This window comes from Amphiprion ocellaris, chromosome 10 (assembly GCF_022539595.1).
Source record: "Amphiprion ocellaris isolate individual 3 ecotype Okinawa chromosome 10, ASM2253959v1, whole genome shotgun sequence".
Classification (NCBI taxonomy): domain Eukaryota; kingdom Metazoa; phylum Chordata; class Actinopteri; family Pomacentridae; genus Amphiprion; species Amphiprion ocellaris.
In genome coordinates, this window is record NC_072775.1 from 9,478,462 (window position 1) to 9,490,729 (window position 12,268).

Genomic DNA, 12,268 nt, shown 5'->3' on the forward strand with positions numbered 1-12,268 from the left:
ACACACGGCTTCAAATTCTCTACAATATAGTCACTGAAGAAATCCAATTTAGGTGCGTTTTTATTCAAATATGAATCATTAAGTCACACTTAGGCAGTCAAAGATAAACACACCACACACTATGACATCCTTGACATCAGGGATTCTTAAAAGCAGTCAGTAGAGTCTTCCTGCAGTCCTCTGCATGTCATGCCTCCATTGCTGGGTGTTGGGTTGTTACACTGTCGACTCCTCGTCATTTTTCCTCCGCTGCAGGACGACCACGTTCCCCAGCAGCTCCAGCTGCCGTCGATGGCCATTTCTGTCAGAATGGGTCACACCATATGTCGTGTCAGTGGGATTAGTGCACAAAAGCAACATAAATGTGAGCAGTTTTGTGTGTGTGTGTGTGTGTGTGTGTGTGTGTGTGTGTGTGTGTGTGTGTGTGTGTGTGTGTGTTTTGGTTTGTTAACCTTTTCGCCTGTTAGTGATTTCACAGCCCCGTCCAGAGTAACCAACAGCACACACACAGTCACACCTTGTTCCTGTTGAAGCAGACAAAGATATTTACTTCAGCAGCACAAACACCATCACTGTAATCCTCATCAAATATCACATTTATACTTTTTTATCTTTAGAGAAATGTATATTGCCATTACTGAAAAAAAAGCCCTTTTAATTAAAACTGGAGCTAAACAAAGTTTCACTGAACTTATAGACATGAAATGAGAAGAATTCCACTGAAACAACACAAACACTAATATCCCCTGGATCACCTCTCATAACAGCCACTCCATTGTTGCGACAGGGAGCACAGCGACATGAACTAGCCTCCGCCAGGTGCTCTGACAGGGCTCTCTTCAGGTTTCTTTTCAAGGTGGTATGATGGGAAAAGTCTCTGGAGGTCACCAGCTCGTACAGCGGCCGAGTCTAATGAGACACATAAAGTAAAATATAATAAAACCAGGATATTTTTACTTGTTCACATTGAATTCTCTTAAAATTGGCTGTTTATTTTTTATTTTTTTATTGGACAGAGCCAAACTGAAAAGCCCCACAAGTGCTGAAACCTGACTGTGTTGAAGCAAGACAGACTATTTGTCTTTAGGATGCTCGCTATTTGGCATCACCTGCCATCTGCTCTCCGGCGCGTCATTGAGCCGATCGATTGTACTTTGCCTCCGTGTAATTGTGCCAATGCTGGCTGTGCATCAATTAGTCAGGTCAGATTTCTTGTGGACAGTTTTATTAGAGCTTCAAATTGAGATGGAGAAATTTGAAAGAGAAACAAAACGAGGTATTGATTGTGGTAATGTCACGGGAGATTATGGGAGAAAAGAAACACAGATAAAGGAGCATTACAACTTCGACTATAGCATGTAGCAGAAGCACACAACATATATGAAGGATGACGTGTTTCGGCAGGGAAACTCACTGTTTTGCGAATGAAGTCAGGGTTGAAGCGCACACCTTCGCACCATAGCCTCATCAGCTCTGGGGTGGGAAGCTTCTTCGACACCAAAGCAGTGATGGATTCGCTACTTCCACCGTTTACAACAGCAACAAAGTCCTCCACCATGCTGCCGTTTACTGTGTCCGCTGAAGAGAGACAGAATGACTTCAAAGTTTAGCTCATTTGATTTGTCAGACGAGAAACAGAGAACATTCTGCAAGTTGAAAGATATCTGATCAAACAGGGACACTCACTTCCCATCTCATTCAGAAGGCCATCACAGGATCCACCTTGTATCCCACCCGTCACATAAACACCTACGTTCACACCAACCTTAAGGCCTACCTGCACACAAGATTTGTAGTCTTCCAAGGAATAATCTAAAAAAAAAAAAAAAAAAACAATTCAGAGAGTGGTTGCTGTTATATATTTCTGAGTTTCTGATCGAAATGATTATTCACACTTTCTTGTCTTACCCAGTAGCTCCTATTTGGTAATCACTCCTACCTGACTTCTCCAGTCTCTCCTTGTTCAAGATGATGGTGTGCTCATAGTCTCCTCCGAGTGCAGCCTCGGTGATGTAGTGGGTGCCATAGTCTCTGTAGATCTGTCTGTATTCCCCATAAACATAAGTCTGTGGCAGGGCGCGTAGACGCTGCAGAAACTCTGGGTGAAGCATCAAACCACCCGACTTCAACATGTACTGGGCCAGCTCCAGTTCTGCTTTTGCCTTCACAAAGCTGTTGGTCTGGAGATCAGAGAAGACGTGGAAGTTACCTGACTGTCAACAGTTTAAAAATACAGTGGACAATTTCTGATATTAGTTAGAGAAAGTTGTTGAGTTTGACTTGGTCTCTGAGAGATACACTAAATACCAATCAGCTACAACATTAAAACCATCTGTCTAATATTGTGAAGGTTTCCATTGTACTGCCAAAACAGGATTAGGGTTAGGGTCTCATGTTTAGGGCATTGGGACCTAAACATGGGACCTCTGTGGGTGTCCTGTGGTGTCTGACACTGGGAAGTTGGCAGCAGAAACTTTGGGTCCTGTGGGTTGCAAGATGAGGCTTCAGTAATAGTCCTGTTTTGGCGCAATCCAAAACTGGTCATTGATTATAGATTTGGGGAGTTTGGAGGCTGGGTCAGGCCTTAAGATCTTTGTCTTGTTCCTCAAGCTGTTCCTGAGGAGTTTTGTGGCCTTGTGGGGAGCATCATTTTGCAGGGAGTACGGCTGTGTTCGGTATGCAGCAATGTTTAGGTGGGTGGTACGTGCCAAGGTAGCATCCACATTAATGCTAGGACCCATGGTTTCCAAGCAGAAAATGAAATCATTACTGTGTCTGTTGTTTTAACATTGTGACTGGTCAGCGCATGTGCATCAGTTGTACACATATCAGTAGAGAGGGAAAAAACAATGATATCTCACCTTGCCAGACACGCGGCGAATCTTCTTGATTGACTTAGAGTATTTGCCACTATTGTAGTTGAATCCAAATTCCACTATGCCTGGAATGCCAAAGCCAGTGGAAACGGTGGTTTTGGACGTGCGCTCCTTAATGGTGTGGTCCATGTAGTCAGAGTATGACTCAAAAGACTGCAGGGTGAAATCATAATTGCCTTTTGTCTGTAGAAAACAACAGAAATCTATAAGTTTAACATGTCAGGAATTAGCCTTTTGAGCACACAGATGGCGCTATGCCAGTCAAATTTCTTGTAAACTGTTACACACTAAAATTATACACTCAAGAATAAATGAGTTTTTGTAAGACTGTGGTTTTAGATCTTGTTAATCCATTAATAAATACATATCAAATTGGTAATCTATGGATGTTGCTCCAGATCATTTTACATGTTGATGGCTCATAGTAAATCTATAAAGCAGTAGCAAGTAATCTATCAACCATAATTTCAGCTGTTAGGTACAATTTATAACCTGCGTGCATTAAGCACGTATTCAAATCAGACAGAAGTGTAATTTGTGTAACATTTCCACCTGTAGCGTGTACTGCTGTAAGTTGTAAGGCTTCCTGAATCTGACATCCTGGATATAATGAGGCAGACAGCTGCCTGCGTAGTATCTGTTATCAAGCACCACTCCTTCCAGGTTACTGTTCAAGATGTTTATTCTGAAAAAGAACAGCAACAACAGCAGCATTAATGATGCACAGATTGGTTCAAGAAGAGCAACATGCTTACATTTTAAAGACCTTCAAAAACATCTTGGACTGGCATAAGACGCAGACTAATGGGAACATGACTCACCCTTTGGCAAGATTTTCAATTCCCCAGTACTCCTCAGCCTCCTGCCTGCAGGGCTTAGAAAGCGTCTTACAGCCTGCTTCATCTGACATGTCCCCGCAGTCATCCTCCCCGTTACACTGCAACGGTCTGGGAATACAGCGACCTGATGGAGAAGAAAGAGGTAGATGGTGTTTAGTCATAGGTAAGCAACATAAAATGAATAGTCTGGCATTTTTTAAATGTGCTTTTTTGCTTTGCAGTGAGGAATAAGATTGATATGATTCTCCATATCTCTACTGTAAATATAACTTGTCAGAAAGCAGCTGATTAGCTTAGCTTAGCTCAAAGACTATAAACAGCTGGGAATAGCGAGCTGGTTGTGTTCAAAGTCAGCGTGCTTTGAGAGAAAATAATACACCACATAGTCAAAATTCAATTCTATATTATTTTATACCACATCTATTTAAATATATATATATATATATATATATACAATCCTAATTAGGCCTGACAAATTTTGGTTTTATGGTAGGTTTTATGTGCTGGACTATTTCTTGGCTGAACACAATGATTGTACTAATCTCTAGGGATGTTGGTAAGGTCATTTTATTTGATTTATTTGATTTATCTATTATTTCCGCCGGACGGAACCAGCTTAGTTAATTCCAAGTGGCAACCTACAGGGCTGAGAAATGAACCCAGCAATGAAGTACTAAAAACTGCAGTTCCTCAAATGTCCACTTGAGGCTGAGTAAAATCTCATAGAGAGCTGTATCAGAATGGCCAACTTTACAGCATACATAGACATGTTTACAGTCTGGTACAACAACTCTTTTGATCTCTATAGCTAATGTTTGATCATTTTCTGGCACTGCCAACATTATATAGCTACCACACTGATCTATCTTCTCATTTCACAGTTTGTATATCCTTAACTCTTTTTTCTTGTGTTTTAGTTCTTCCCAATAGAGATGCAAGTGCAAGGAAGATACAGAAGAAGAGAGGAATCAAGGCAGTAGGCATTTAACTAAATTAGATATCCTTACTTCAGTGTGACATCATTTTAATATGATGCATATGACCGTATCATCTGTCCATTGTTTTGTTTCTGCCTACTGCTGTATTTTAGGATCTCTGACAGTATTCATGACAGCTTACAGTATATATTGACTGTTAATGAATGTATGGCTGTCATACATTGTATTTTTTTTAATAGTGACATTTACTGTGTACAGTAATTTGTCAGTTCTGCTCCAAACATGGTTTGTATATTTCAGCTGTTTATGCATTTTAGGATTTGAGACAGATTTCTTGATCGAGCGCCAAGATTTACTTCACAGACAGGAGGACAGAGGAGAGAGGAGATGAGGAGGCTCAAAATAGTAAGATAAGATGAACGCTAATCTTCAAAACTGCTGTTAAGGACACCTGTGGGTGCTAATGTCACCAACGATTCATTCATTTTATATAGAGTTGGTGGCTGATTGTTGTCTTTATGCTAAGCTAAGTAAATCAGTTGCTGGTCTTAGTTTCATATCTTTAGTTTGTTAACTTCTCAAGGGAATTTTTATTGACCTTTTTGCATTTCCTAAAATGCCAAACTATTCTTTGTAGAACAACATGCTTAGCAGAAATACTACAGTCTGAAATTTCCCAAGTGAAGAGGTGATTCCCAAACATTCAACACAGAAATTACTATTCCTTCATGTTGCAACTTTAATGTTTCAGTCCTAATCCCAGTTTTACTGCAGGTTGATTGTATGTATTGCAGAGCATAGCATGGGTGTAGGAGCTACCTGTCTGGGTGCAGAGGAATCCTTCACAGAGAGGAACATTGTCACAGGTGTAGCGGGCTGGAACGATGCAGGCCTCCTCCTCCCTGCCATGGACGCTGCACGGCTCCCCTCCAAACTGCGAGGGCTGCTCCAGCTTAGCATAGCGATACTGGATGGCCGAGGGAGACAAACACATGGAGGGTCACAGAAACACTCAACCACTGGCGTTTAAAGGTGGCTTGGAAGCTGCTCCGGGGAACTATAACAGCTGAAATCACATTAGTGGGCTGTTTTCACTTTGTCATGTCAAGGTTATTAATTCCCCTCCTTGTAAAGTGGATGAGATAGAGCGCTGCAGTGTATCAGCTGAGGCCTTTGCCAGCAGTGGAGCGCTCTGTCTCCCAGAAGAACAATTCACAGGGGTCAAAATGCTGAATGCTCCAGAATAATCTCCCAGTCCTACGGGAATTTATTTACTCTAATCTGACTTCATCCAAATGTAATCTCATTTATGATAAGCAATGATTCACAGTTGGTTAGATTAATTTATCTGGCCAGTTTAGTGGGATGTTAGCTGTATGTTCAGTTCACTGTGGTCTCTATAAAACCTGTTTTGGTTTGTAATGATTAAATATTCACTTGATTGTTAAGGCTGACTGGTGTTATTTAATATATAATAATATATTTATGAGCCTTTTTTTGCTAAACAATAGATACTTAGCTTACTACAAAGACTGCTTCCATATTAGCTATATTTAATTCACTGTCTTTTCTAAAATCAGATTGAAGAATGATTGAAATTTTTGGATATATATTCATTGGCTTTCTTGCTGAGATAGATGCTAACTTGGCTGTGCAAAAGCACTGTTAACACATTAGCTATATATTTAGTTTACTGCCATCTCTAAAACAAGTTTTGGCTTGTAAATAAAAGAACTAGACATTAGGACTGATACTGCTCTTAGACATTGACTGTGAACTCATTTATACTTTTCGCTGGACTTAACGACGACATAATGGAAGTAAAACCAATGCAGCCAAAATCTCAAAATTAGCCATTGCATGAAAAATAATGTTGCTGCCTGTGGCACCTTGTCCACAATACATCATTAACACATGTTAAAGGGTGAATTTCAGAATGCTGTTTGACATTATGGTGAAGCACTAGCAAAAAGAAGCCATTGTTAATGTCCAATCATATTGATAAAGGTTTATTGATGAGTTGTGGTTGGTTTTGTTGATTTAATATCCATGCATATGTCTATTATGCCACTCTCATTGCTACTTCCAGCCTTTTCCCACCACATCAAGCTGTATAACCTTCTGTGACTGAACCTGTAATTCAATTATTGCAAACTCCAGCTTTATCAATCAGCTATGGTTGGTCATTTGATTCCATTTAAAATAAATTCTCATGCATGCTGATGGGCTAACAAACATCAGGAGTGCTGTATTGCTGCATGGTCAGGCATCATCATACTTACTCTCTTCTTCTGACAGGTGTCGCAGCGTGACCAAGCGCTCCACACTGATAAAACACAGTCCACTGGTTGAACCACCTGACCACCCACTGACCGAGCTTCACGGACACTCGGATCTCCTCTGCTTGCTGTTGTTATGGCAACTTCACTGTGACAAGTAAAGGAATCAAAGCACACAATAACATTAGCTGAGCTCCTGAGAGATTTAGTGCAGTTAAATGAGAATTCAGTTAGAATCTAATGAAAACAATGAGAATCGTTGACTGTCACCTTGTCTTTGAAGGCAAAGCAGTTGCATTAGTTACCCCCAGTGGAAATTAAACTCAACCAGCAAATGAACAAAAACACACTAAACACCGCTGATCAATTGCACCTAAACAGATGAATAAATCTCCTACCTTAGCAGCACCAAAGTCAAAGTAACACAGAGCAGACAGCTGTGCAAACTGTGTGCACTCGTCTGGATCATCACAGAAAACATTGTTGTGTGTTATGACTGACTGCGAGCGACGGAGAAAAGACACTGCTCAGCTCTCTATGTAAACACACACTGATCAATACTGGCCTCGATAGGAACTCACTGCCAGCATTAGAGACAGAGGTGGAGCTGAATACACAACAGTGCAGGACCTCGGAGCCACAGAGCAGGTGTTGTGGTGTTTGGCTCGTTGTCTCTTTTCTATAGGTTTGACACAGACATCAAGTTTAATTAACCACCGTAGAACATGCTGCCAAGTTTACTGGCAACTCAGGATTTCTTTACAGTCATCACACACTTGAGTATGTATAGTCTGCGATGAATGTTAAATGAAAAAAGCTAGGGAGTGTGCTTTTTATAACAAGACAGTGTTGGAAAATCAAAGCTTTGTAGTGAAGAAATTTCCCGGCACAGACTTTAAACTTTGTTCACCTTCACTCATTTTGGATTTTACAGAATGACACAATCACTCAGCAGTAGTTTATTTACTCAGTAAAAAGCAGTTCTACTATTGAAAGTCACTGCTATCTACACTAGAACTGGGACTAACATGCTAAAACCTGTTGCATTATTTAAGATGGGGTTGGCAGATCCTTGTTTATATTATACAATTATTCACTTACTGATTTTACTTAGCTTATAAAATACATCACATTGCTTACAACTGCACCTTTTTGCAGCAGGCATCTATGAGTTGTCTAGAATTTCAAAAAAAGTGATTCCCCCTCCAAATTCCTCAGATGGCTTTAATTAATATACAGCTGAGGCTCAAAGAAGTAAAAGAAGTTCACAAAGTTATTACATTACAAATACAAGACCAAAGACATGAGAAAAGCCAAAGACCCCTTTAGTCATCTCACAACCCCTCAGACTTCCTTTTTGATATATTTTTTTTGTCTGCATTTATTCTCATTGTTTAACTCCACAAAAGAGGTGTCAACATTATATGAGATTGATGCATATTTTAGTCTTGCAGCCAAATATTTTAATATTTAGTGCATGTGTGTATGTCCTTTTTGATATATAAATCTCTTCTCTTCAATTTATGATTTGTAATTACAAAGCTGAGTGTAACTAAATAAACTACCATGTTATTAAAAAACATTTTTATTGCTTACAAATATTAGTTACTGTGCCCATTCACAAGATTGCAAGACCTTTTTGGTTGATTTTTAACCATAGAACAGTTCAAGCTTCTGTTCAGTTCTATTTTGTATAATGAACCCTCCTGATTTTGTTAAAGCTCCCTCTGGTGAAAATCTAATTTTTACATTGTTAACACGTCTATATGGTATCTTTTTTATGTTGAAAGACACAGCATGGATCAAATAAGCAGTCAGTGCCATGGATGAGTATCTAACATTGAAACTGCAGTGTACTAAATGCAGTTTCAAAAACATGGATTCAAACTTTCACCGGTTTTCATTGGTAACAAATTCAAGGAACCAATTCGTTCAACTTGCAGGATGGAGCATTCTCTATCATTTCTTTTACTCAGAATTGGTTTCCAGTTTGAGTATGTATGGCTGAAGCACTCCAGTTTTACAACTTGCCATTATGTTGCAGGAGTCAATAGTAGTTTTAAATTGTTTTAGGAGAGTCATAGGTGAGCTGGTGTGCTTGAGTTACGGCATGTGTGGAGGGATGAAGGCGTGAGAGATGAGTTCTTCACAGATGTGCACATTTGAGGAAGCAACAATGTAGAGCTAGACGATGTAAAAAGAGAAAGAGGACAGCAGATGTTACACAACAACAGTACATACAATTCTTTTAGTGACACTTTACAAACGTGTCTCCTCATAACAAGCATTTGTTTTAAGCATCCCTGGTTGTCCTGGCACATGTGCCGTCCATAGAGGGGTCTGCACGGACTCTTGTGGACTTTGGTAGGTGCTGAAATGTATGTGAGTTGGCCTAAAGGCAGGATATGATTATCTTCATGTTATATGTAACTCTAAAACACCAACTTAAGTTCATGTGGGTTTAATCAATGAAAGGAGACAGACTTTAATACTTTGTCCGTGTGCAACGTACATTTTAAAGGTTCATTTCGCACTTTATATGACTGCATAATTATCTTCATTGTGTACCACTGTGAATAAGAGCCTTGCAATTAGTTCCTTTTCCCTTGATTAAATAAGGGTCCTGAACTGAAAAGGATGCCCGACCCCTCAGATGAAAACCACTTTGCAAAATTAATTGATATAAAGAAAGCACAAGTACAAGATCAACTGTAAAATGCTGCTTAGGCAATGATGCATCAGTCACAATTTAACAGTGTAATACATGGTCATTTTATTTCAGCTCAATGAATTAAAGATAAAGAAAACTTATGCTTTAATTTGCACTAAAAAAGAATCTTTCTAAGTGGAGACATGACTGACAGCATACTGGATTTCTAAAGTATTCGTGTGTAAAGTGCAACCTCTGTTGGCAGTTTCTGTGTTTTATAAATGGTAGATCACTAGAAAATTTCTGTTGCACTGAAACAGAAACAAAACAACAACACCAAATGTGGGAATCACATGATATTTTATTTGTGACTGAACAGTGGCATGGGTACAGTGTATGGGGGAAGTCATAGACGTACAAAAGTCCTTTTTTTCTCTTTTTCATGACAATTCGTAATTCCATAAATAAAATTTACAAAATATTTTGGACTATTTCTCATTTTTCTTACACGAGCAGGGGTACAGTTACAATTTGTTATTGTAAGTCTAGCAGTTAATAGTGATATCTTTGTTGTTCGTATGATATAAAGTTGCCTTTGTTGTCTTTTTGACCATTTTAACTCAGTGGAGCAGACCTACAATATGCCTATAAGTGCTTTGTTACAACAATGACCTGTTTACTGTATACAATGACCTGACAAGGAGAACAGTGACTAGACAATAAAAATAAACCTGATAAGGCATCGAAATGCACTCTACTGTCTCTGAGCTTGTGGTTATTTAGGCCGTGCCATGTCAGAATGAGTTGATTCTGCTCACTTATTCAAAGAAAGCAAACAGAGATAGAATTCTGAGAGGCAAATTGTAAACAATGCGACCTCAGTTGGAAATCTAAAAGCAAAGAGATGCAGGAAAATCTGCCTCCTATCACTCTAAAAGTCTTTAAGAAGTACTCCAACTCCCTTGCTTCTTTCATTTCTCAGCTTCAAAATGAATAAGACAGGTACAGCAGGCTTTATTTTCAATGACCATGTAACACAGATTCACAGTTCATTTCTCACCAACTCAACAGGAGACATTTTCAGAAATAAAAAAACTTAAAAATGGCTGCGAAAGCGAAACAAACGTCCAGACGTCAAAGATGGAGGTGCTGGTAGGGCATTGCTTGAGAGAAACACAGGTAGTTGGCATCCAAGAGGCAGAGAGCTATCTTATGGCACAGAGGCTCAGGTATGGGGGACCGGGAGGATTCTTATTTACAAAATAGATGTTTGGCAAATTTTGATCTCAACATTGATGCCTCAGAGTCATTTTCGATATTTGTAATGACTCAGTGTCATCAACTGAGAATTCACAGCTTATAAAATAAGAAAAAGAAGAACTCATATTTTTTTTCTTCGATTCGTTCCAGGCCTAGAAGGAAGCTGCAGAGAACAGTTCCACTCGCAGCTGAGTCAGTCCGCTGAATCCACATTAAGTCTGCTCATGCAAATGGACGGATCGGTGGAGCAATACAATGAGAACATCTGGCAAACCCACCTGCTGTGAACAGTCTTTGCTGGTGGCAGCTGACAAGCTGAAGGTCAACCACATACAGTACGACGCTGCTCCTCTTGAAAGTTTTCCAAAAAATAATCTGCATCATGAACGTAACCATGGGTTTTTTTTCTTTTTTTAAAATTTCCTCACAGATATAAACCCATTAATCCATCACAGAAGGACGCCAACTCCTTCCGTTGTAGGTTTTCGGTCAAAGATCAAAGGTCACTTCCTGGTTGAAAGGTTGTTTGATTGGACGATAAAGCCAAAGTCTGGTTGGTCGCCATGCTGAGGAGTACAGTCCGGTCCAGTACAGTATGTGGCCTCTGGAGGAAAAAAAGCAGATCCTTTGACAGCCAGCTTATTACTGAACTGCCAAAATATCCTTTAAAGGTTGAAAAAAACAGAACAAGTCTGTGTAATCCAGCTGTGAGAGAGGCTGCTGCTCACAGTCACTCATCTCTCTCTTCGTCTTCTTTTTCTCATGAGCTTCTGTCTTGGCCTTGAGAGCTTCCATCCCCCTGAAAGACAAACACACAAATCACTGAGCCATGCAGTTACAAACTTCATCAGCAGGGGGCAGCGTTGTGCCTTGCTTCTGTATGGATGACGCAGAGACGTGTAACGACAGAAACACTGAACCAAACCAAGGCCCTTTTCCAGTTGGCAGCAAACCAACCCATTCACAAGGAAAAAAAGAAGATATACTGACAAATGAAAATATAAAGCTAATAAAGGAGCACAGAGAGGGGTTTATGAAAAAAATGAGACAAGGGGAGTAGGGAAAAAAAGACAGTAATGCCACAGTGTGAAGGCAGTTGATTGATAACACTGAGGAATCCGAGGTGACCAGGAAATACCCACTCATTGTCTTGTTGATCTCTAGCTGTCTTCTTGTGGACAGGTTTGATCCTGCGGAGGATCAGGAGCTCCGTCAGGCACCGGAGACTCCGACCTTGCAGCAGTAGCACCCTAAAAAAGAGAAAACACTGTTAAATTTCTCCTCAGCTCATGAGAACTTGCTCCATTTTTAGCCGAAACATTTAGAAAAATGACAACAACTGTAATTACCTTGAAATATAATTTTACCTTATTATATGTGATCTAATCAAGACACTCGAATCACCTGTGACCTTTCGTGTTTAATT

General features: G+C 39.8%; 1 protein-coding gene across 1 annotated transcript in view; it reads right to left on the bottom strand.

Moving 5' to 3' along the window:
- Positions 1 to 42: 42 nt before the first annotated feature.
- Positions 43 to 12,268, bottom strand: part of LOC111587142 (uncharacterized) — a 59,992-nt gene continuing 47,766 nt past the window's right edge. The window contains exons 14-27 of the mRNA XM_055014292.1: positions 12,008 to 12,092; positions 7,514 to 7,611; positions 7,331 to 7,413; positions 6,936 to 7,080; positions 5,473 to 5,620; positions 3,698 to 3,839; positions 3,429 to 3,561; positions 2,862 to 3,059; positions 1,940 to 2,180; positions 1,687 to 1,812; positions 1,415 to 1,578; positions 756 to 909; positions 453 to 524; positions 43 to 301 (exon numbers count right to left, since the gene is read on the bottom strand). Of these exons, the coding sequence (XP_054870267.1) occupies positions 147 to 301; positions 453 to 524; positions 756 to 909; positions 1,415 to 1,578; positions 1,687 to 1,812; positions 1,940 to 2,180; positions 2,862 to 3,059; positions 3,429 to 3,561; positions 3,698 to 3,839; positions 5,473 to 5,620; positions 6,936 to 7,080; positions 7,331 to 7,413; positions 7,514 to 7,611; positions 12,008 to 12,092 (1,944 nt within the window). The 3' untranslated portion in view covers positions 43 to 146. The remainder of the gene's footprint in view (positions 302 to 452; positions 525 to 755; positions 910 to 1,414; positions 1,579 to 1,686; positions 1,813 to 1,939; positions 2,181 to 2,861; positions 3,060 to 3,428; positions 3,562 to 3,697; positions 3,840 to 5,472; positions 5,621 to 6,935; positions 7,081 to 7,330; positions 7,414 to 7,513; positions 7,612 to 12,007; positions 12,093 to 12,268) is intronic.